This window comes from Equus quagga, chromosome 5 (genome assembly GCF_021613505.1).
Source record: "Equus quagga isolate Etosha38 chromosome 5, UCLA_HA_Equagga_1.0, whole genome shotgun sequence".
In the NCBI taxonomy this organism is placed as follows: domain Eukaryota; kingdom Metazoa; phylum Chordata; class Mammalia; order Perissodactyla; family Equidae; genus Equus; species Equus quagga.
In genome coordinates, this window is record NC_060271.1 from 112,715,719 (window position 1) to 112,742,601 (window position 26,883).

The following is a 26,883-nucleotide window of genomic DNA, read 5'->3' on the forward strand; positions in this document are numbered from 1 at the left end:
GCATTTATTTACTCACTCACTTAATACACATATATGCCTACTATAAACCAAACACTGTTAGAACAGACTACAGAATTTCTAGAATGATGATAAACAATGCACATCACAAATTTTTTAGAAAGTGCCTATTTGTACTACATATATTCCCAGGACCCACTTATAGTTCTTATTTTTCTAGAAATAACCATTATCATAATAATAGCTAACTCAATTGACCCATGTTGTGTTAGACAGTGGTCAAAGTGCTTAATATATTACCTCATCTCAACTCCCCCTTTATGAGGGTTACTTTATCCACTTTTTCTTAAAAAAGAGATAAGGAACTTGAAACACAAAAGAGGAAAAGTAACTATAGTCATTTACTAGCAAGTGAAGGAGTCAGGTTTTCAAACTCAGGCACTCTTGCTCCAGAGTTCATAATTTTAACCACTTATTATACTGTCTCTCACTTCTACACACAGCTGCAGTTAATTATGAGCATGTCTTATAATCTGTAACCTATCAGCTGGAGGCAAGGGGCTGTTGCTTATTCATCTTAGTTTTTTACATAACATGTAGCTTAACTGCATTCAATACTTGTGGTAAAAATAAATGCTTTAAAATTCTCAAGGAAAGAATTATCTTCAGAAAAGATGATAAAATAATTAAGGATCTTCATCACATTGCTTTTTATAAAGGAAAAATGTTGAAAGGAACAACAGAGCATTGTGCATTATTAAAAATATAACAGATATATTATTGACATGGAAGGATATAAGTGAAAAAAATGGGTTATAAAAAAGTATGAAAAGTACGTAAATATGGCAATGCTATCTGTGAAAACTAAGCTGATATTAAAGTGCATATGGAAATACAAAAGGTGAAGGAAAGCAAAGATAAGTTGAAGAAGAACAAAGCTAGAAGATCTATACTACCAGATATCAAGATTTATTTCAAAACTACAGTAATTAATGTAGTATAGTACTAACGTAAGGATAGACAAATATACTGAACTGAACAGAAAAGAGAATCCAGAAATAGACCTACACATACTCAGTCACCTGATTCATAAAAAAGGTAGCACATAAAAACATTAGAAGAAGGGTTTTTTCAATAAATTATGTTTTTTATCAATTGAATAGCTATATAGAAACAAATGTGCCTTGACCTGTACCTCAACCCACACTCAAAAATCAATTCCAGTTTGATTGTAGACTTAAGTGTGAAAGGGCAGAGTGACGTCAGCAACATAGTGGAGTGAGTTGTTCCCTTTGTCTCTCCTCTAAGTTACAACTAAATGGACATTCATTAACCAAGAGAAGATTCCCTGCACAGCACAAAAGAATGTCTGAGAGATCAATGTAGCCATGCATCTGAAGGTGGGTGGACTGGATCCCTGGGAGGGCGTGGAACTAGGTGAGTACACCCCTTCCCCTCACCAGTGGCAGCAATCTAGGTCATAGGTCCTTACACAGCAGTTGGTGTGGCTGTAGGAGGAGGTGGGGGCAGCCCGACACAGAAGAATGCTTTCAGAGTTGCAGCTTGGCTCACAGGAGTGCCCACCACGCCACAGCAGATCCACCTGTGGGAATACTCCCCACTGAGTGGCAGGACTCAGGCCCCATGGAGGAGCCCCCACCAAGGGCAGCAGCTCAGCCAAGCCACCCACAAGCAACAAGCTAGCCAGAACATGAAAGAAAGTGCCCCTCCCCTCCAACCTAGCACACCAGACTGGCTGCTCCCCTGCCAAGGGCTGTGGTCCCACATCAGAGTGACCCGCCAGTGGAGCACAGAGGCCCACATGCACATGTATGTGTGACCTGCCAAGTGGCTGCAGCCAGTGCACAAATGCAAAGAAGTCCTACTGGGACAACTTTCAGAGGACAGAGCGGGATCAGAAAACATAGCTCCTGCCACCACCAGTGGTGGCAGGTGGAATCTGAGATATGATACTACCACAAATGCACCAGCAAAGGATCAGTTCATCAAACACCATGAAGAACTACATTAACACTTCAGAGCAGAAGGAAAACGACAAGTCTACAGAAGCTGACTCTGAACTCACAGAAATTTACAATCTAAATGACAAAGAATTCAAAATAGTTATCATAAAGAAACTCAACAAGTTACAAAAAAACTCAAGACAGTTCAATGAGCTCAGGAATAAAATTAATGAGCAGAAAGATGACTTCACCAAAGAGATTAAACTCTTAAAAAAACCCAAACAGAAATTCTCGATATGAAGAACACAATTAACCTGATAAAAAATAATCAAGAATCCATAAAAAACAGAGCTGACATCGTGGAGGACAGAATTAGTGATTTAGAAGATAGAAATATAGAAATGCTTCAGGTGGAGGAGGAGAGAGAACTCAGATTTTTAAAAAATTAAGAAATTCTTTGAGAAATATCCAACTCAGTTACAAAAATCAACATATGGATTATACATATTCCAGAGGGAGAGGAGGGGGAGAAAGGAGCAGAGAGTTTGTTTAAAGAAATAACACCTGAGAACTTCCAAAACCTGGGGAAGAAACTAGACTTACAAGTACATGAAGCTAATAAAACTCCTAATTACATCAATGCAAAAAGGCCTTCTCAAAGGCATATACTATTAAAACTGGCAAAAGTCAATGACAAAGAAAAAATATTAAGGGTAGCAAGGCAGAAGAAAATAACCTACAAAGAAATCCCTATCAGGCTTTCAGCGGATTTCTCAGCAGAAAACTTCCAGGCTAGGAGAGAATAGAATGATATATTCAAAATACTGAAAGACAAAAACTTTCATCCAAGAATATTTTATCCAGTGAAACTATCCTTCAGATATGATGGAGAAATAAAAGCTTTCCCAGATAAACAAAAGGTGAGGCAGTTCATCGCCACAAGGCCTGCCTTACAAGAAATGTTGAAAGGAGCCCTCCCATCTTAAACTAAAAGGCAAAAGTTTACAAAATCTTGAGCAAGGAGATAAGTAGACAGACAGAATCAGAAAATTGCAGCTCTGTATCAGAACAGGTCAGTGAACAGTGAACTATAACATGAAAGACAAAGGGAGGAAAGCATCAAAAATAACTATAAACATTTCAATTTAGTCACAAACTCACAACACAGAAAAGAACAATTTGTGATGACAATAACTCAGAAGGAGAAGAGAAAAGGGATGGAACCTGCTTAGGGTAATGGAGATAAGAGGCTATCAAAAAATGGACTACCTCACCTATGCGCTCTTTTATACAAACCTCATGGTAACCACTAAACAAAAAATCAGAGCAAAGCCAGAAATCATAAATAATGAGAAAACTATCACAGAAACCACCAAACTGCAATGGTAGTCAGAAATATAAGGAAAAAGAAACAATGGAAATATAGAACAACCAGAAAACAAGAGATAAAATGGCAGTATTAGCCCCTCATATATTAATAATCATTCTAAATGTAAATGGATTGAATTCTCCAATCAAAAGACACAGAGTGCCTGAATGGACTGAAAAACAAGACCCAACAATATCTTGCCTCCAGGAAATACATCTCAGCTCTAAAGACAAACACAGGCTCAGAGTGAAGAGATGGAAGACGATACTCCAAGCAAGTGGCAAGCAAAAGAAAGCAGGTGTTGCCATACTTATATAATACAAAGCAGACTTCAGGATAAAAAAGGTAGTGAGAGAACAAGAGAGGCAGTATATAATGATAAAAGGGACTTTCCACCAAGAGGACATAAGACTTATGAATATATATGCACCTAATACAGGAGCACCAAAGTATATAAAGCAAGTATTAACAGACCTAAAGGGAGAAATTGACACTAACACAATATTAGTAGGGGACCTCAACATCCCACTTACATCAATGAATAGACCATCCAGACACAAAGTCAACAATGAAACAGTGACCTTAAATGAAACACTAGACCAGATGGACTTAATAGATATATAGAGAACATTCTAGCAAAAAACAGCAGAACACACATTCTTCTCAAGTGCACATGGAAAATACTCAAAGACAGACCTATGCTGGGAAACAAGGCAAGCCTCGATAAATTTAAGAAGACTGAAATCATATCAAGCATCTTTTCTGACCACAGTGCTATAGAAACTAGCACTATAGAAATCAACTTAAGAAAAAGGCTAGGAAAGTCTCCAGTATGTGGAGACTAAACAATATGCTATTAACAACAATTGGATCAATGAAGAAATCAAAGGAGAAATCAAAAAATACCTAGCAACAAATGAAAATGAAAACACAACATACCAACTCTTATGGAATGCAGCAAAAGCAGTTCCAAGATGGAAATTATAGCAATAGAGGCCTACCTCAACAAAGAAGAAAAATCTCAAATAAATAATCTTAAAGTACACCTAAGAGAACTAGAAAAAGAAGAACAAACAAAGCTCAGAATCAGCAGAAGGAGGGAAATAATACAAATTAGAGCAGCAATAAATGAAATAGAGATTAAAAACAAATAGAAAGAATCAATGAAACAAAGAGCTGGTTCTTTGAGAAGATAAACAAAATTGACAAATCCTTAGCCATACTCACTAAGAAAAAATACAGAAGGCTGAAATAAATAAAATTCAAAAAAAAGAAGAGAAATTACAATGGATACTACAGAAATACAAAACATTACAACAGAACACTATGAAAACTACATGCCAACAAACTGGACAACATAGAAGAAACGGAGAAACTCTTAGACTCATACAACCTCCCAAAACTGAATCAAGAAGAGATAGTGAATCTGAATAGAATAATCACAAATAAAGAGATTGAAACAGTAATCAAAAACCCCCCAAAAAACAAAACTTCACAACCAGATGGCTTCTCTGGAGAATTCTACCATACATTCAAAGAAGATTTAGTATCTATCCTTTTCACACTATCCCAAAAAAATGAAGAAGACGGAACTCTTCCTAACTCATTCTAGGAGGCCAATGCTACCCTGATGCCAAAATGAGACAAGGACAACAGAAAGAAGGAAAAGTACTGGTCAATATCGCGGATGAAGAGAGATGTAAAAATCCTCAACAAAATATTGGCAAACCAAATAGAGCATTACATTAAAAGGAGCATGTACTATAATCAACTGGGATTTATATCAGGGATGCAGGGATGGGTCAACATCTGCAAATCAATCAATGTGATACATCACATTAACAAAATGAGGGATAAAAAGCACATGATCATCTCAATAGATGCAGAGAAAGCATTTGACAAGATCCAACAGCCATTTATATTAAAAACTCTCAATAAAATGGGTATAGAAGGAAAATACCTCAACATAAGGCTATATATGACAAACCCACTGCCAACATCATACTTAATGGTGAAAAACTGAAAGCCATCCCTCTGAGAACAGGAACAAGACAAGGGTGCCCACTCTCACCACTCCTATTCAACACAGTACTGGAAGTTTTGACCAGAGCAATAAGGCAAAAAAAGAAATAAAAGGTATCCAAATTGGAAAGGAAGAAGTGAAACTCTCACTGTTTGCAGATGACATGATTCTATATATAGAAAACCCTAAAGAATCCACCAGAAAATGATTAGAAATAATCAACAACTAGAGCAAAGTTACAGGGTACAAAATCAACTTACTAAAATCAGTTGCATTTCTCTACACTAATAAAGAACCAGCAGAGAGAGAAGTCAAGAATACGATCCTACATAGAATCACAACAAAAAGAATAAAATACCTAGGACTAAATTTAACTAAGGAGGTGAAAGACCTATAAACTGAAAACTATAAGACATTATTGAAAGAAATTGAATAAGACATAAAGAAATGGAAAGATATTCCATGCACATGGATTGGAAGAATAAACATAGTTAAAATATCCATAGAACCTAAGCAATCTACCAATTTAATGCACCCAATCAGAATCCGAATGACATTCTTCATGGAAATAGAACAAAGAATCCTAAAAGTTATATGGAACAACAAAGGACCCCGAATAGCTAAAACAATCCTGAGAAAAAAGAACAAAGCTGGAGGCATCACAAGCCCTGACTTCAAAATATACTACAAAGCTACAGTAATCAAAATAGCATGGTACTGGGGGCTGGCCTGGAGGCACAGTGGTTAAGTTTGCACATTCTGCTTAGGCACCCAGGGGTTTGCCAGGTGTGGACCTACGCACTGCTTGTCAAACCATGCTGTGACAGGTATCCCACATATAAAGTGAGGAAGATGGGCACAGATGTTAGCTCAGGGCCAGTCTTCCTCAGCGAAAAGAGGAGGATTGGTGGCAGATGTTAGCTCAGGGCCAATCTTCCTCAAAACAAAACAAAACAAAAAAACCCACCAGCATGGTACCAGCACAAAAACAGATAAACAGACCAATGCAACAGAATTGAAAGCCCAGAAATAAAACATAATCTTTGACAAAGAAGCCAAGAACATACAATGGAGAAAGGAAAGTCTCTTCAATAAATGGTGCTGGGAAAACTGGACAGCCACATGCAAAAGAATGAAAGTAGAGCATTATCTTATACTATGTACAAAAATTAACTCAAAGTGGATTAAAGACTTGAATCTAAGACCTGAAACCATAAAACTCCTAGAAGAAAATATATGCAGTACACTCTTTTGACTTGGTCTTAATAGCATCTTTTCGAATACCATGTCAACTCAGGCAAGGGAAATAAAAGAAAAAAAGAAACAAATGGGACTACATTACACTAAAAAGCTCCTGCAAGGCAAAGGAAATCATCAACAAAATGAAAAGACAACCCACCAACAGGTAGAAAATATCTGCAAATCATCTATCTGACAAGAGGCTAATTTCCAAAATATTTAAAGAACTCATATAACTCAACAACAAAAAACAACCTGGTCAAAAAATGAGCAGAGGAGATGAACAGACATTTTTCCAAAAAAGATACACAGATGGCCAACAGACAGATGAAAAGATGTTCTATGACACTAATTATTAGGGAAATGCAAATCAAAACTACAACGAGATATTACCTTACACCCGTCAGAATGGCTATAATTAACAAGACAAGATAAGAAACAGTGAGTGTTGGAGAGGATGTGGAGAAAAAGGGAGCCCTCATCACTGCTGGTGGGAATGCGAACTGGTACAGCCACTTTGAAAAACAGTATGGAGATTTCTCAAAAAATTAAAAGTAGAAATACCATATGACCCAGCTCTTCCACTACTGGGTATCTATCCAAAGAACATGAAATCAACATTCAAAGAGACTTATGCATCCCTATGTTCACTGCAGCATTATCCACAATAGTAAAGACCTGGTAGTTACCCAAGTGCCCACTGACTGATGATTGGATAAAGAGGACGCTGTATATATATACCATGGAACACGACTCAGCCATAAAAAAAGACAAAACTGTCCCATTTGCAACAACATGGATGGACCTTGAGGGTATTATGTTAAGCAAAATAAGCTAGACAGAGAAAGACAAACACTGCATGATTTCACTTATATGTGGAAGATAAAAACATGGACAAAGAGAACAGAGTAGTTGTTACAAGAGGGGAAGCGGGGGAGGCGAAAGAGGTAAAAGGATACACATGTAGGTGACAGATACAAATTATACTACTGGTAGTAAGTCCGATGCAGTCTTTACAGAAAGTGATAATATAATAATGTACACCTGAAATTACATGTTACAAACCAATATGACCTCAACAAAATAAAAAATAAAAAGAAAAGAAAGGTCAAAAAATAAGACTTAGTTCAGACACAGAGACAGACATACATACAGGGAGAATGCCATGTGAAGATGAGGACAGATTGGGGTGATGCATCTATAAGCCATGGAACTCCAAAGATTGCCAGAAAACCACCAGATGCTAGGGGAGAGGAATGGAACCTTTCTCCCTCATATCGTCAGAAGGAACTATATAATAAAAACAAATAATAAAGAGCAGAAGGAAAAGAAATAAAATATAAGTATGAAGAGAATATAGATAGAGCCTAAATCTGGCCTTTGAATAGAAAAGTAAAATGGATATACTCCTACCATGTGGTGGTGTTAACGTGAGTGTTTACATTTGTCAAAAGTCATCTACTTTACATTTAAAAATGGTGCACTTTATTGCTTGTAAATTATACCTTAATAAGTTGATTTAGAAATAAAAATATGAAAAAAAAATAAGACTTTTAGCTAATAATAGAGCAGAATAACTTTATGACGTTGGGGCTGGCCAAGGTTTCTTGACAAGTAGACAAAAATATTAACCATAAAGGATAAGACTGATAAATTTGTCATTGAAATTGAATTTGTTTCATTTATCAGAAGAAACTATTAAGAGAGTGAAAGGCAACTAAGAGTGAGAGAAGATATTTATATATAAAGAACTCCTACAGATCAATAAGAAAAAAACAGGAAACCTAATTTAAAAATGGGTAAAACACCTTAACAAGCATTTCATAAAAGAGGTAATCTGAATGGCTAATAAACATACAAAAAGTGCTCAATTAGTCAACAGGAAAATAACTTAAAACTATAATGAGATACCACTGCATACCTGGAATGGCTTAAAAGAAAAAAAGAAAAAAGACAATACCAACTGTTGGTAAGCACATGAAACAGCTGGAACTCTCCTCCCCTGCCAATGGGAGTGTAAACTGGAAAAATCACTCTGGAAAACTGTTTGGTATTATCTTATCTTCTAATGATGAACATATGCAAATCCTATGACTAATTTCTCACAAAGACATATACCCAACATAAAGTCTTACACACCAAAAGACGTGCAATAATGCTCATGAGTAGTTTTATTTATAATAGCTAAAAGCTGAAAATCACCTAACCGCCTTTCAACAGTTTAACATATAAACAAACTGTGGTATATCCATATAATGGAATATTAGCGCAATGAACTAGAATGAATTACTGGTATATGAGAGTATATACTGTAATCCCATTTATATGACTTTAAAAACAGGCGATAATAATCTGCAATGAAAGCAGTCAGAATACCAGTTACTTTTGTCAAGGTTTGACTCTGACTTCACATGAAGAGAGGCTTTTGAGGAACTTGCAATGTTTTATACTATGATCTACATAGAAGTTATACAGGTAAATTCATTTTTAAAATTCATCAAACTGCACAAGGATATAAGACAGAACAAGATGTGGTCCTTGCTACCATAAAATTTATATTTTAAAGGTGGAGACAGAGTGACATAATTTATAAGTTCTGGTAAATCCTATACACAGAATTAGAGTAGTATGACATGACAAGAGGCTAACTAGGTGGTCTATTTTAGAATTTATTTTAGATTGGACCCAGTCATTTAATGACATTAGTATTTAGTGACATTAAGGTCAGAATAACAAGACAGAGGTCATCTTGCAAAGATCAGGTGAAGAGCATTTGAAGCAGAGAGAATAGCCTGTACAACGGCCCTAAGGCAGGAAGAAGTTAGCTGTTACAATTACAGAGAGAAAGACAGTGTGGTATAGAGGGCATGAGAGTAGTAACGAAGAGAAGCAGGCACAGTCCAGCTCATATAAGGGCTTTGTGAATTAGAGAAAGGAGTCAGGATTTTATTCTAAGTATGACAGGAAACAACTGGATGGTTTTCAGGAGGAGAGTGATTTAGGCTTAAAAAGGAAAACACTCTGGCTGCTATATGGAGAATTGACTATGCGGGGAAGAACAGAAGCATGGGGACCAGTCAGGATGCTGGACATTGGTTAAGGCAAGAAATGAAGGTAGCTTGGTTAGGATGGTAGCAGTGGGGATAGAAATGGGGATGAGAGTAGATTCTAGATGTGTTTGTAGGTTACCCTGACATAACTTGCTGATGGATAACTGTGGTAATGAGAGAATAATCATGGATTTTGCTTGAGCAACAGAGAGCTGGTGTATTTACTGAGATGGGAAAAACAGAGGAACAGGTTTTTGGGGAAGAAAACAAGAATTCTAGCCTAAGTTTAAGATACCAATTAGACATGTGTGAAGCTGTCAAGAAGGTAGCCTAAAACAAGATAGATTTTAGGGCTAAAGAACTGGATTTTAGAATTACTAAATATAAATGACATTTGAAGCTATGTGATTGACTGCAATTATATTTGAATGTTTAATTTTACCGTTTAATTGCCCTCTCCTTTCTTGCTCACTCTAAGCAAGTGAGTCACAAGGGGAGCTGTCATGTCCCTACTCGACTTTGTCTCCTGGACACAGTAAATGATCTAAAGACTAACATCTATTACAAGCCGGACCAATCAACAGTTCTTTCTCATGATTTTCTGAACTAGAGCTGGGAAAGAGTCCTTTCCTCACTAGGATGAAGGTGAGAAGGTTTAAGTTAAGGTGTCACTAGAATTTATCACTCCAGAAGGGTAGAGAAAAGTGGTCTGAAAAACTGAACCTGATACGCAGAGAAAAGAGGCCTGAGAGGAAATAGAAGGACATGTCCCAAGTGTTCTAGTCCCTCTGCCAGTTACCTCAGTCTTCCCAAATTCTGGTTACATAAATTACCAAAGTCTTCCTTTTTTTCCCCATGGTTTGAGTTGGATTTCTGTCATTTACAAGAAAAAGCCTTGACTCAGAGTAATAGATTTTCATATATAGATATCTATACTTTACAGCTGATTATCATAGTAAGAGTCCAACTCAATCAAATTTCACTGACATTTATAAATATCTTCATTTTGCATTAAAATTTCATATTTACTTTGTCCCATTGTTTAAGGAAATAAAATCTGATTTTGTTCAAAAGAACATAATCCCAATGAAAGTATGGTGGAGACGAAGGGTAAGTTGGGTCTAAGAGTTTCTTTACCAAAGTTAAATTCTTCCTTTAACTTGTTTCCTTGAACCTGAAAGAAATTCATTTTTTTCTAATATATTAAAAAACCTCTAACATAGAAGATTATCTTCCAACTTTCAATTTTCAGGAATTTCTAAAACTGTAGAAACAGAAGTCTCAAATTCTTGGTTAATCCATTGCTATCACAAACCCAGTCTTAAGATAAAAATACAACTCTACCCCTTCATTAATGTTAAGATACGCTTACATGAAAATCCTTTGTATTTTCTCTAACTAAAATAAAAGATAACCAAAATATTAAAGAACTGAATGTGAACATTTTATGTTAATATTTGTTTTATAAAATAGAAAAGAACCTAATGTAAACATTTAATATGATTTAAATTTAAATATTCATGTTTCTTACCTAGACTCCATTTGGAATATGCTGTTCTATCTACTTTCACTATTTGATCACCATTCCACTGACTAGGCAGAGTTTATTTTCTAGAAATACCCTAACTAGCTCTTTACTGCCTAATATAACTACTATTTTAATAGCAATAAATCAGCAGAAAATAAAATAATTTGAACTTACCCAAATGAATAGACAGGGCTAGGTTTCCTCATCATTACCCAGTAACTTATTAAACATGTCATTAAACTAAGTAAAAATGAAAATAAATTTAGCATTAGAACTAGAGTTAGAGGAGAAAACGCAGAAAGAAATTAAGCTTTCAGAATTCTTAAGTTGCTGAAAGTTATCACTGTTTGCACAGAATAAATAAGTTATTCTAATAATTTATCATCTAATCACAACAAGCATTTTAATGTGACAGTTTTAACATGTGGAGAAACTGCAAGGAGTTACGATACATCATTAAGTCAGTTAAACAGAACCTAAACCCATACTTACTCTACTCAGTAAGTTATCTACCCTAAATGGTTTCCATAACTGAGCATGCAAAAAATGACACAGTAATAGCAATATATTTTATTCTGGGCATACATAATAAATTTTAACATTGATAAACTTTATTTAATCTTTGTTAAAAGTTAAACTAAATATTAACAGTACCTTGACAACATCCTGGATGGGATAAAATTATGTTCATTTTCCAAGTATAGTGAAGATTCACTCTGAAACTTACTACAGTGTGAAACGCAGGGAACTATCTGTTTTAGACCAATAAAGTAGATTGAGTTACGTGATTGATGAAAAGACATTCTTATACTTCTATGGCATGGAACTGAAGACATCAAGGTGTAAGTATTTTGCAACACTTATATGGAAATATGAAAGGCTCTATGAAGCAGGGAGCCAATAGGTTGTCTCCCTAGCTCACAATTACTCACTTCTCAGTTATTAATGTCCCTCATTTCTTTTCCCATCTACACAGTCACAGTAGGAATTGGTATGTTTTTACATGACCCTGCTCCCTGGCCACAGCTGACTCATCTACAAGTAGGCACCTGAAACACCTGACCTAATATCTGGCTATTATCTTTTCTGTTGTTATATAAATAGGATATTTTCTTCCAGTCTATCTTCTAATTGTTACAGTGTGTATATGTTGTATGCTGATAATTTTACATATTTCACAGATTATTTTCCTTTAAGCAAAGAAACTTCATAAATTTGGTGCAAGAAATAACTTACCAGCTTCAAAACATTACGGAAATTTTTTAAAACTTACCTAAAAAGGTCAAAAATGGTCAGGTAAGTGTAGGCAGTTAAAGCTGCAAAACAACAAAAAGATTGTTAAAATGTTACTGAATCTATTGATAGGAAATATAGCAAGTCACCAAAACTGTTCATACCAGGGGTATCCATTACCAAAAAAAATTATGATTCACTGATTAACCTCATTTGCTAGTAATTATCTAGTAAATTTGATTAATATATATAGCCAGTTGGTTAACACAAAAGCTTACTTTAGAACCTTATTTCTCCATCAGGAAAAATGAAGCAGCATATGATCAAAAGCCCTATGACCTTTTTTTTTTTTTGCCTTCTTCTGTCATCTGCGTACTATTTTACACGTATTCTTTAAATAGCAAAATGAAAAAAATGGTAATAAAAATATAAGAGGTCAAGCAAGACGCAAGAAAAATATTAAAGATTTCCCTTTTCAAGGAAAATCCAATAATCTCAAGATCTTATACTTTGCATAAATCAAAGTACTAATCTAGCAGATTAAAAAGGAATCTCAGTGTTTCAAATGGATTTCAAGTTTTAAAAAAAAATAACAGGTCTTTTTTTTAAAAAAACAACAAAAATGACAATGCCTAGGGGCTGGCCAAGTGGTGTAGTGGTTAAGTCCACACGCTCCGTCTCAGCAGCCTGCAGTTTGTAGGTTCGGATCCCAGGTGTGGACCTACACACCGCTCATCAAACCACGCTGTGGTGGCATCTCATATACAAAAGAGAGGAAGACTGGCACAGATGTTAGCTCAGGGCCAATCGTCCTCACCAAAAATAGTAATAAAATAAAATGATAATATCTAACAATTGAACCAAACTTTATAGTTTACAAGGCACTTTTTAAATAGATTCTCTCATTAAATCTTTTGAGTTATATTTCAGAATAATATATTCTATGCAAAGGAAGATATATGTTTCTTTAAAATCAGAATATGGGGCCAGACTGATGGCGCAGCAGTTAAGCGTGCACATTTTGCTTCGGCGGCCTGGGGTTCTCCAGTTGGATCCCGGGTGAGGACATGACACTGCTTGGCAAAGCCAAGCTGTGGCAGGTATCCCACATATAAAGTAGAGGAAGATGGGCACAGATGTTAGCTCAGGGCCAGTCTTCCTCACTAAAAGAGGAGGATTGGCAGCAGTTAGCTCAGGGCTAATCTTCCTCAAAAAAAAAAAAAAAAATCAGAATAAAAGTGAAAGTAATAATTAACTTCATAAAAATAAGAATGGTGACATACCTATACTGTTAGTGGAACTGCACCACATAAGCAGGAAGCCTGTACATGTTAAGTTTATTGCACCAAAGAGCAATATCTTCCAGGACTGTGAAAAAGAAAATCATTCTTATTTTTATAGTGCTGATAAGCTTCACTGGGTCTGTTCAAGTTGCTGTAATACTCAACACTCTGATATTCAAAGGAGTAAGCACAACTTCCTTCAAAAAGTCAGTGTCACATTTTCTAAATCTACCAAAATTATCATCAACCAAGTCCTAATTATAATATATAAATTTAAAAGAATCACTTCAGAAGGGGAATTATTCAAGAGAAAATAAATTCTGAAACACAAACTCTGAAATAGTTGAGAAAAATATGCATATATTTGAATATCATTTTGTCTCCCTTTGAATATCATTTTGTCTCCCTAAGTATGTATATAGAGACAATGACAAAGCAAATCGGGCAAAATGTAAAGCAACTCGTGAATCTGAGTAAAGGGCATAAGAGAGTTCCTTATACTAATTTGGAAACTTTTCTATAAGTTTGAAATTATACGAAAACACAGTTATGCCCCCACCCCCCAAAAAAGGGACAGTACCTGGTTATTTACCTAATAAGTCATATGAAATAGGACTGCAAAAGAGGGAAAGAATACCATGGTTTAGCAGTTCACAGAAGATGGAGGAGGACCTGAGATACACTTTGAAAATAGCTAAGATTTAGTCAGAGGAAGGAGGAAGGGCATTCTAAAAATAAAGAGATCAAGTGAAGCATTTTCTTATTTTTCTGCTCCACTCCCTACAAAGAAGGGAGACCTATGCTTGTTTGACAGTAGATGTGAAAGAAATTAGGAAAAAGGCAGTTATTTGGAGATGTTAAAATTAAACAGATTATAATTACAAAGGTCAAGTGTGGTACAGGATAGGATGGTTTCAACAGAAAGGGAGAACAACACCTTTGAGAAAGGTGAGAAGAACAAGGTGACTGAAGGGACAGAGAACTTGTCAGGTAGAAAGAAGGAAAGTAGCACAGAGTTAACAGCCTATAAATCTCTAGAAAAGAAGCAGCAAGGCCATTTTCTAAAATTAAGGGATATGGTAAAGTAGGACTGGAAACTTAAATCCACAGGAGAATCTGCATCTGCAGAAGAGCTGTTATGGAAAGTATACTACTGCATCATCAAAGAGAAGACCAAGAATTACCACCATGAACTTATGGTAGACTTCCTCTATACCCAGAGAGCAAAACCAGACAAGCAGGTGAGGTAGGGATGTTAGAGATTTGAGAGCTGATATGATAGGTTAACAGAACAAGGGACTCCAATACTGGTGAAGACATTAATGAAATGACTGGTCATGGGTCTAGTCAGGACAGGGACTCAGGAATAGTCAGAAACGGAAGATAAAGCCTGTAATTTGAAAATGACACTCTCTGAAGCTCTACTACTGAATCAAATTATTCATCAAAAAATATTTGAGCATCTGTTTTGCAACAGATACTATTCTAGGCACTGGAGATATAGTACTGAAAAAAACATGGACCTTATAATCCACAGTGACAGACAATAAGCAAACATACAATCATGCGCCATATAACAATGTTTTAGTCAGTGAGAGACCACATATACAATGGTGGTCCCATGATATTAGTACCAGATAGCTAAGCATGTAGCAGGCTATACCATCTAGGTTTGTATAAGTACACTCTATGATGTTTGCCCAATGACAAAATCATCTAATGACACATCCCTCAGAACATATCCATGTCATTAAGCGATGCATGACTATAATCAGGTGGTGACAAGTGCTAAGAAGAAAAAATAAAGTATGATAAGAACACAGGAATGGGACATATGGAAGAGTTACTCTTTTAGATACAGTGGTCAGAAAAGACCCCTTTGGTAAGGTGACATGTCAGCAGAAATCTGAAAGCAGCAAAGATGCTAAGCATGCAGCTATCTGGGAGAGAAAATGAGAACCACAGTGCAAATGCCCAGAGGTAGAAGAGTACCTGGCTAAAGACAGCTAGGTGAGAGAGGTGAGAGGCAGTGAGGGGCTACACAAAGTAGTATCTTGTATGCCAGGAAAAGAATTGTGATTTATTCCAAATGAGATGGAAAGTGCCTTAGCTTTCATTCTTAAGAGATCATTCATCCTCTCTATGAACAATATACTGCATATGGGCAAGGAGAGAAGTAGGAAGACCATTTGGAATGTGATTGCTATGTGGGAAATGATGGTGGCTTTGAAGGCAGTAAGATGTGACAAGAGTCAGATTCTGGTATTATACCAAAGATAGAGCCAGCAAGATTTACTTATAAAATGGATGTGAGAAGGGAAAGAGAAGGCTAAGAATGACTCCAAGGTTTATGGCCTGAGCATTTGGAAGAAGAGAGTAGCTATTTAGTGAGGAAGTCATAAAAAATCAAAGGTTGGTTTGACAATATTAAATTTGAGATGCCTATTAGATATCCAGGTGGAAATGTTGAGAAGGCCATGATATACAGGAATCCGAGGTAGGGGAGAAGTTAGGGATTACAATATAAATATATTGGGGCCGGCCCCATGGTGGAGTGGTTAAGTTTGCACACTCCGCTTCGGCAGCCCAGGGTTTTGCCAGTTTGGATCCTGGGCGCGGACATGGCACCACTCATTAGGCCATGTTGAGACGGCATCCCACATACCACAACTAGAAGGACCCACAACTAAAATATACAACTATTTACTGGGGGGATTTGGGGAGAAAAAGCAGGGGAAAAAAAAAAGAAGAAGAAGACTGGCAACAGTTCTTAGCTCAGGTGCCAATCTTTAAAAAAATAAATAAACAAATAAATATAGGATCATCAGTATATAGATGGTAGTGAAAGTGTTACCTAGATATAATAAACATAAACAAGAGAGGCTGGAGCTCTAAGCCCTGGGACACTCCAAAACTTAGAGGTCAGAAAGATGAGAGAAAACTGACAAAGGAGACTAAAAACATAATGCCAATTAAGTAGGAGGTAAACCAAGAGTGGTATTTCAGAGTCCAATGAATAAAGTGCTTTAAGGAAGAAGTAACCAATTTTTGTCAAACACTGTTGAAGGTCAAGTAAGATGAGAAATGAGGATGACCACTGATTTTGGCAACAAAGAAGTTATTAGTTACCTTGTAAAAGCTATTTCTGTGGATTATAGGGGACTAGAGCCAGACTAGTACATGTTTAACATAGACAGGGAGAAGAGAAAGTGAGCAAAGAGAGTTAAGACAATTCTTGAAAGTAGTTTTGCTATAAAAGGAAGCAGAGAAATGAAGCAGCAGATGAGAGTGGAATATACAGCATGTAATTATGATGCAAGAAACAGAAGGAGGATGATGTAAGAAGGAACAATTACAGGAACACTGACTTTGAACAGGCAACAAGTGGAGGGACTGGCCTTATCTAGCGGACTAGATAGTTCATTCACAGAAATAGGAGGGAAGGCAGTGTCTTGGTTGATGTGCTAACGATAGGATGTGGAAGTTTTCTTCTCATTACCTCTTTTCCCTTAGTGAAACAGGAAGCAAGATCAACAGGTCAGAGTGAGGATGGATAAGATTTTGAAAGTTTGAGGATATAAGTGAAAGAAAATGGTATGAAATAGTCACTAGGAAAGTGGGAAACTGAATGAACTAGGGAAACATAGTATGGGCAGCACTAATGGCACACTTGATCATGAATTAAAAGCCAGACCAGGCAGCATGGTTTTGTGTTTCAGTCTACATTCAGTCATTTGGGTGCAGGTAAAGAGTAGAAAGAAAGTAGACTTAATAAGGTTAAGGATTTTCCAGGGAAGAATGATAGACAGAAGGTGGGGCACAAAGGAGTTGAAGGCATATACAAGGAAATGATAATGATGGACCACAGAATCTAAATTGGATAAGAAAGCAAATGAGGATAAGGGAAATGAAAATACGGAAGTCAATAGATTGGAGGTCCTAGTAAAACTGAAGAATTATTGGAGTTGGGGTAACAGAAGAAGTGACCTGGAAAGAGAAGAGATGGTGACTGTTGAGTGAAATGCTTGAAACTGAGAGACAATGAGAGGATATAGTTATTATAAATTATGAGGTCTATGGTATGACCACAGGAGTGGATGGCTGGGAGGGGAGGAGGACAAGATTATTTGTGGTGAACTGGAAGTAAGGAACTGAGAAGTAAGGATGTTCCACATGAAATATGAAATCACTGAGAACCAAGACAAGAGTAGTAGGGAAGAGAGATGAGCCAGATACATCTCTTAAGATTTAAATTATAATAGAGATTATTTGCACAATTCAGGTGTTACTAAATTAGTTTTGTTCCAATTACCCATTCTTTGGTATACTGTGCTTCAATGAAGTGTACTGTTTAAAGAACTTCCTGTTTAATTCTGCAATATAGTTGTTCCATCAACAGCATAGAGCTATATCTCTCTGTTCTCAAGAGGTCATTCAAATGGACTAGATACACAAGAAGCAGATGAATTCCTTAACCTTGGCTCTTGAAGTTTAACATTCAGGGCACGATAACATTTCCAAATACCAGGATTACTGAATTCTGACTATATTCCAAAGTTTTAAAAACAGAAAATATAGTGGTAAAGAACAAAAAAAGTCGTCTCTCGTCTAGTACGACAACACATGATCAATATCATTGGTACTGCTTATTACATTCCATTGAAGCTAGGTTTACTTAAAATTCATCAAATATATATTGGGTGCTTATTTTGTACTTTTATTAAAAATTGAGCAAAAGAGACATAGTCACTGCCCTAAGGAAGTTACAGCACAATTTACACAATAATGACAACAATGAAAACAGAACAATAACTAGAAGGTCTACATTGGTGACCAAAAAGAGAACCCACTATATCTTTTTTTTTAATTTTTATTGAGTTAATGATAGGTTACAATCTTGTGAAATTTGAGTTGTACATTATTGTTTGTCAGCTGTGTTGTAGGTGCACCCCTTCACCCTTTGTGCCCACCCACCACCCCACCTTTCCCCTGGTAGCCACTAATCTGTTCTCTTTGTCTACATTTTTATATTCCTCATAAGAGTGGAGTCATACAAAGATTGTCCTCCTCTATCTGGCTTATTTCACTTAACATAATTACCTCAAGGTCCATCCATGTTGTTGCAAATGGGACGATTTTGTTCTTTTTTACGGCTGAGTAGTATTCCATTGTATATATATACCACATCATCTTTATTCAATCATCTGTTGATGGGCACTTAGGTTGCTTCCACGTCTTGGCTATTGTAAATAATGCTGCAATGAACACTGGGGTGCATGGGACTTTTGGAATTGCTGACTTCAAGCTCTGTGGATAGATACCCAGTAGTGGGATAGCTGGATCGTATGGTGGTTCTATTTTTAATTTTTTGAGGAATCTCCATACTGTTTTCCATAGTGGCTGCACCAGTTTGCATTCCCACCAGCAGTGTATGAGGGTTCCCTTTTCTCCACAACCTCTCCAACATTTGTTACTATTAGTTTTAGTTATTTTTGTCATTCTGATGGGTGTAAGGTGATACCTTAGTGTAGTTTTGATTTGCATTTCCCTGATGGTCAGCGATGATGAACATCTTTTCATGTGCCTATTGGCCATCTATATATCTTCTTTGGAGAAATGTCTTTTCCTGTCTCCTGTCCATTTTTTGATTGGGTTGTTTGATTTTTTGTTGTAGAGTTGTGTGAGTTCTTTATATATTATGGATATTAACCCTTTGTCAGATGTATGACTTGCAAATATTTTTTCCCAGTTAGTGGGTTGTTTTTTTGTTTCAATCCTGTTTTCCTTTGCCTTGAAGAAGCTCTTTAGTCTGATGAAGTCCCATTTGTTTATTCTTTCTATTGTTTTCCTTGTCTGAGAAGACATGGTGTCTGAAAAGGTCCTTCTAATACTGATGTCAAAGAATGTACTTCCTACATTTTCTTCTAGAAGGCTTATGGTTTCAGGTCTTACCTTTAGGTCTTTGATCCATTTTGAGTTTATTTTGGTGAATGGTGAAAAAGAATGGTCAATTTTCATTCTTTTACATGTGGCTTTCCAGTTTTCCCGGCACCATTTGTTGAAAAGACTTTCTTTTCTCCATTGTATGCCCTCAGCTCCTTTGTCGATGTGTGGTTTTATTTCTGGGCTTTCCATTCTGTTCCATTGATCTGTGCACTTGTTTTTGTACCAGTACCATGCTGTTTTGATTACTGTAGCTTTGTAGTATGTTTTGAAGTCAGGGATTGTGATGCCTCCAGCTGTGTTCTTTTTTCTCAGGATTGCTTTAGCAATTCGGGGTCATTTGTTGCCCCATATGAGTTTTAGGATTCTTTGTTCTATTTCTGTAAAGAACGTCATTGGGATTCTGATTGGGATGGCATTGAATCTGTAGATTGCTTTAGGTAGAATGGACATTTTAACTATGTTTATTCTTCCAATCCATGTACATGGATTGTCTTTCCATCTCTTTATGTCGTCATCCATTTCTTTCAGAAAAACCTTGTAATTTCGTCGTATAGATCTTTCACTTCCTTTGTTAAATTCACCCCGAGGTATTTTATTCTTTTTATTGCATTTGTGAATGGTATTGTGCTCTTGAGTTCTTGTTAGTTTGTTATTAGAGTATAGAAATGCTACTGATTTATGTAAATTGATTTTATACCCTGCAACTTCGCTGTAGTTGTTGATTACTTCTAAAAGTTTTCCAATAGATTCCTTGGGGTTTTCTATATATAAGATCATGTCGTCTGCAAACAGAGTTTCACTTCTTCTCTCCCTATTTCGATTCCTTTTATTCCTTTCTCTTGCCTAATTGCGCTGGCCCAAACCTCCAGCACTATGTTAAATAAGAGTGGTGGTAGAGGGCATCCTCGTCTTGTTCCTGTTTTCAGGGGGATGGTACTCAGTTTTTGCCCACTGAGTATGATGTTGGCTGTGGGTTTGTCATATATGGCCTTTATTGTGTTGAGGTGGTTCCCTTCTAACCCCATTTTGTTCAGAGTTTTTATCATAAATGGCTGTTGGATCTTGTCAAATGCTTTCTCTGTATCTATTGAGATGATCATGTGGTTTTTATTCCTCAGTTTGTTGATGTGGTGTATCACGTTGATTGATTTGCAGATGTTGAACCATCCCTGTGTCCGTGGTATGAATCCCACTTGATCGTGATGTATGATCCTTTTGATGAATTGCTGAATTCGGGTGGCCAAAATTTTGTTGAGAATTTTTGCATCTATGTTCATCAGTGATATGGCCTGCAGTTCCCTTTTTTTGTGCTGTCCTTGTCAGGCTTTGGTATCAGCGTGATGTTGGCCTCATAGAATGTGTTAGGAAGTGATCCATCCTCCCTAATTCTTTGGAATAGCTTGAAAAGGATAGGTATTAAATCCTCTCTGAAAGTTTGGTAGAATTCCCCAGGAAAGCCATCTGGTCCTGGGGTTTTATTCTTTGGGATGCTTTTGATTGCTGTTTCAATCTCTTTCCTTGTGATTGGTCTGTTCAAATTGCCTGCTTCTTCTTGACTAAGCTTTGAGAGATTGTAGGAGTCCAAGAATTTATCCATTTCCTCTAGGTTATCCATTTTGCTGGCATATAGTTTTTCGTAGTATTCTCTTATAATCTGTTGTATTTCTGCGGAGTCTGTTGTTATTTCTCCTTTTTCATTTCTAAATTTGTTTATTTGAGCTTTCTCTTTTTTTCTTTGTAAGTCTGGCTACGGGTTTGTCAATTTTATTTATCTTCTCAAAGAACCAGCTCTTTGTTTCATTGATGCTTTCTACTGCCTTTTTTGTTTCAATAGCATTTATTTCTGCTCTGATTTTTATTATTTCTCTCCTTCTGCTGCCTTTGTGCTTTGTTTGTTCTTCTTTAAGAAAGCCTACTATATCTTTTGATTTACAGTCTCAAAGCATATTTTCCTGCCTTACATTAAAAATAAGAAAACACGGCTTCAGACTACACCCATTTAATTAAAAATAAATAAAAATAAGGCAGTCACAAAACAGTTTTTCTTTAAAACTCTTTAGAATTAGAATAAAAATTTTAACTGAAACCCAGCTTCCTCCCAAGCAAAACAACTGTATACCAAACTATTGTAATTGTACATTAAAAAATTATCCAACATAAAAAAATGAAGTGTGGTGGGATCAAGAGTGATTTCTATTGCCTTAAAAATTAACTTTTTGTGTTATAATGCTGTTTGTGAAATAATTAAAATTAGGGTCAAAGAATAAAAATAACTTACCCTTCGGTCAGCTGCTACAAGTCTAAATTCCTGTAATATCTTGCCAAAAAAAGATCTTTGTGGTTTTCGAAAGAGATGAATTGTCCCCTTTAAAACAAACAAAATATAAATAAAATGGCATCTAAGTATCTAATCTTCTTCACAGTTCCTGTGATGCAATACAGTAATAACAACTAACATTTATTTATTGAATGCTCAATACACGCCAAGCACTTATTCTAGACACCTTACATATATTTATCTAATACTCACAATAATCCTATGAGGTGGAAACAATTTTTAGTAAGTTTTCCAAGGGTACAATGCTAGTAAATAGCTGAGCAGGAATTCAAATCGAGGCATTTTAGCTCCAGACCACATTCTTTATTTTTAAATGGATAACGCAATTTTGAACCAGAAAAGCAAACAGTTTGTCAAATAGCTCTACTGGAAAGAAAATATTACAATTTATCTAATCAAAGCTTTATATATTGAAAAGTTTGGCAACTATTACCATAGTAAAACGTCTAGGTTCTCTCTTAGGCACTCAAAATATCTGACATCCCAGCTAGCCTCTGTGACTCCTGCTAGTACAGAGTATGGGGATAGCAGAGAAAGGGCCTGGCAGTGGGGTTATCCATGAGAGAAGAGACTGAGTGGGGACTAGAGTGGGATTTACCACTCAAGTTCAGGAAACCATGTGAGACAGCCTTAGCATAAAGGAGAGTACAAGCACATATGAGAAATGAGCTTAGGATTACAGCAGTATCTAACATCAGAGAGAGAAAATATGAGTTATTCAATAAACGGTGTTTGGAAAAAGGTAAAGTTAGATTCTTACTGCACTCCTTACTTTAATTTTTTATTATTTTAAAATTAAAATATAAATCTATAGAGTATTTGAAGAAACTATGGATGCATAACTTTATAATCTTGGAGTTGGAGAAGCTTTTTCTTAGTAGGATATAAAACCAAGAGGCCACAAAAAATTGCTCAATTTTACTATATACTTTCACATTGGGAATACAATATCCTAAAAAAAAAAAAAATCCCTGGAAAGATAAACTGAAAAAAATTTTGTTATTTCAGAAGCAGAGTAATTGTTTCCAGGGAAAAAAATTCTTCACAATTTTCAATGGTCATACATAACAACATGATTGCTAAAGTGCCATGTACTTAAATAACTGGATTTTAATTTTAACAAAATACTTTCCTAAACAGTAAAAGCCACAATCATCATAACAACCATACTACATTTCTACCTCACTAAAGTTGGCCTATTTGACTCAAACACTGAAGCTCCACAGAAAGTAGTAGAACTGGGTGTCAGATTTAAAAATGTGAAAAACTTTCAGATTCAATTCAAGCAGAGGTATGATTTTCCTACAGTTAGGATCTAGAAACATCTCATCTGTTATAAAAAGGTATAGCCCACTTCTTCAAAGCTTAGATACGTCATTAACTGCATGGAACGCAGGAAAGTGAGAAAATAAGGCTGAGCACTAGAAATCTGGCATAAGAAAAACAGCAGAACATTGATAATTGTTGAGCCCAAGTGATGGCCACGCGAGGGTTCACCATATTCTACTTTGGCGTATGCTTGAAATTTCCCATAATAAAAAAGCAATAAAGTAAAAAATACTTTAAAATGTAAAAATAAAGCATGAAAGTGTTATTTGCATACTAATTCTGGTATGCAAATAAAGACCAGTGTATGTGCGTAACCCTAAAGCTCTGCTACCCAATTCAGTTGAAACGGAGCAATATACTATTTTCCTTTGAGATGTTAATAAATGCTAAAGTTAATGAGTATCCTCTCTTTTTAAAGAATTGTGTGGGACATTTTGGTCCCAAAGATAAATTCTGCTTGATACGGTTATCCTTCGACATCTTTTTTTTTTTTTTTTAAAGATTTTATTTTTTCCTTTTTCTCCCCAAAGCCCCCCCCCGGTACATAGTTGTGTATTCTTCGTTGTGGGTTCTTCTAGTTGTGGCATGTGGGACGCTGCCTCAACGTGGTCCGATGAGCAGTGCCATGTCTGCGCCCAGGATTCGAACCAACGAAACACTGGGCCGCCTGCAGTGGAGCACGCGAACTTAACCACTTGGCCACGGGGCCAGCCCCATCCTCCGACATCTTTTAACTCTAACTCCCTTTAAATTATTTAAGTTACTTTAACCTTTAAGTTAAGACAATCAATAAGGAGTTTATAAAAGGCAGAGGGCTATTTCTGATATTGAAGAAAAATTAAAATTCTAATGTTCATGTCAATCTTTCCAAAATTATATTGGCTTTCCATTGCTATCAGGATTAACTCCAAATTTTACAATCTAGAATTCAAAGCTTTCAATGACTTTGCCTCAGTTTCTTTCCAGTTTGATCTCTTGCTCCAGACAGGAATCCCCAACTCCAACTAGACTGGTGTACCCAAATCTCATGATCATACTACTCTAGAGCAAAAAGGCCAAACTTGTCTAACCTAAGCTCTAATAGCCATGTAACACTTAGCAAGTTACTTGACCTCTCTGTTTTCTCGTCTAAATGAGAGTAATGAGTAGCAGATTAAGAGTATTAGAGTAAGGCACAAAGTAGTTGGTTGCTTGTTTCATCTCCTACGTGAAGCCTTCTTAGATTATTCCAAACTATAGTGTTTTTTATGACATTTACTTTGTACTTAACCATGGGATAGGCTTCATCTTGTCATCTTGCATCGTAAGTTAATTTTTCAGTAACTTCACTAATGACAAGCGCTTTCTTTCCTTCACACATTGTAAGATAGCACTGTGCATTGCACATAGCATGTTCGTAAAAAATAATACATAATGGGTGACTCATAAAACCTTTCTTCCCCAAAACTTCTAAAATAAACCTTAAATCCTACTATTTCCCTGCATTACTAATATTTCAAGCATAAAAAAATAGTGCCATAGTTATTTATTCAGTGTTTTATAAAACAGATATTTATTGAAAACTTTCTCTGGGCCAGGTACATACAAGGCCCTGGGAACACCAGAGTGAATACATAGGTCCTGCTCTCAAAGAGCTTACAGTCTAGGAAGTGGCAAAGACAAGTAAATACACAATTTTCACATAGTCTGGCAAGGGCTGCAGACGTTACTGGTAAAAAGCACCAGGTTATCATGGGAGGACAAAGGAGGCATCTAACGGGATCTTGAGACATGGCAGAAAGGCTTATGAAAGAGAGTAAAGGATGTGTAAGTGTTATACTGATAAGGACGGGGGTAGGAGATGGAGAACGATTCAGGCAGATAGAACAGCATGTACAAATTAGATACAAAGCCCTAATTCTTAGAGATCTAGAAGCTGTTCACTTTGGCTAGAATATGGATGTGTATACGTGTAGAAAGAGGCTGTAAAAGTAAGAAGCTTGATTATGAACGGCTTTGTACACCATGCTAAACAGGACTGTATCTTGAGGGCTATAGAAAAAAAAATTAAAAGATTTTAAGAGAGGGCACGGCATGGTCAAATTTTAGAAATTAACTCTGGCTACAGAGTGGTGAATGTTTTCAAGAAGAATGTAGCTGGAGGCTATTTGGTCATTAGCCAAAAAAAAGTAGTTTTACCCACTTTGTGTGTGTAAAAGTGGGATTACAGAAAACTTACAAAAGACAAAGAAAGTATGCGAATAAAATAACGTTTCTCAACCATATCCCCTTAAGGAAAAAACTTAGAGTGACAATGGCTTAGGCACAGAAAAGTGGTCCTTTTCTCCTTTCTGGGCAATCAATAAGAGATCCATGATTATTTCTGATAAGATGAAATGTACCTCTTTTGACAACGAAATGACAACTGCTTTTTAGATAATATTCAGAGAGCTATACATTTGATTTCCAAAGACATAAAATGACTAATTCCTCTAACAAAAGTTAAACACCACATCCCCAAACCCACGAAATCTACGAAAGAAGAAAAGAAGGTGCAATAAGATGCTCTACCAACACGTTGACTTTCTCCACCACCGGCCTCATGAAAGCTGCGGCAATTTCAGGCTTTCTGGCACTCAATAAAGCCAACCTGCGAGGCAGCCGCCTCAATACCCTGCTCACAACCCTCTCTATTTACGCCAGCCTTATCGTCATTGCTGTAAGCATCACCACTACGGACGTTACTGCTGCGAACTTGTTTTCAGATCTTTTGCTGGGTTGTAATCGCTGACGCCGGCAAACACTCTTATCTCTCTATCAAGGAAATCTCGGCAGGCAGAAGTCATAAACTCGCCAGGAGCTGAAAGCTCGGCCCGGAGCCGGGCCGGGATCCCGAGCGGCAAAGGAACGGGGTAAGGGAGCGAGGGCATCAGGGCTCTGAGGGGAATCTTTGGACGCCAGCAGCCTCTCCCGAGGGGCCCGACCACGGATCCGACAACCCCTCCTCCGGGCAGCTGAGGCATTTCAAGGCCGCTTCGGGACGAGAGAAGACAAGAGGAAACACCAACGACAGGAAATCTCATGCCCTCAGCCAACTCACCATGATAATAAGCAGCACAGCTCCCGCCGGAAGACGCTCTGGGAGCTGGTTTTTCCCTGGAGCGGAAGGGGTGGGGCATCGGGGGACGATTGGCTGCGAGCATCGCGGGGGCGGAAGTACGTGTACTGGACTCCTGTTCCCGCCCCCACTTCCCGGCTGCCCCTGCGTTCTATGGTGGCGAATTGGTGGCTAGAGTTACCCCTCCAAGCCTGTCGAGGGTGGGTGGAGACTTGAGAGCCGAGGCTCTTGTCAGGCAAAGAGCAATTAGGGTTTATTTGTAATGTTAGGAAAATTTCGTTGAGTGTGGGAGCGCTTTTAACCATGTGGTGTGATTTAATTTTTGCAGTCCTTTATGAAATAGATGGTATTCCCATTTTACAAGTGAGGAAACAGTAAGTATAAGAACCTTGCCCAGAAACATTTAGTTTGCTGGAGTACCTATTATTGAATTTTAACTCAGACCAATTATAGAGTACTGTGTTCTGATTTCTGAAATAACTATTTATATTCTCTATAAAATTAATTTTATTATAGAAGTAATGTT

The 26,883-nt window shown here is 36.8% G+C and overlaps 1 protein-coding gene across 2 annotated transcripts in view; it reads right to left on the reverse strand.

Annotated features, from left to right (window-relative positions):
- The window catches only part of SLC30A6 (solute carrier family 30 member 6), a 45,741-nt gene extending 19,352 nt beyond the window's left edge, over positions 1–26,389 (reverse strand). Inside the window, exons 1-5 of one of the 2 annotated variants that reach the window (XM_046662597.1) lie at positions 26,340–26,389; positions 21,872–21,958; positions 13,648–13,732; positions 12,405–12,447; positions 11,306–11,371 (exon numbers count right to left, since the gene is read on the reverse strand). In XM_046662597.1, coding sequence (XP_046518553.1) covers positions 11,306–11,371; positions 12,405–12,447; positions 13,648–13,732; positions 21,872–21,958; positions 26,340–26,342 — 284 coding nt within the window. In that variant the 5' untranslated portion in view covers positions 26,343–26,389. The remainder of the gene's footprint in view (positions 1–11,305; positions 11,372–12,404; positions 12,448–13,647; positions 13,733–21,871; positions 21,959–26,339) is intronic. The other variant, XM_046662599.1, reaches the window with a different exon arrangement.
- Between the last annotated feature and the right edge of the window lie 494 nt (positions 26,390–26,883).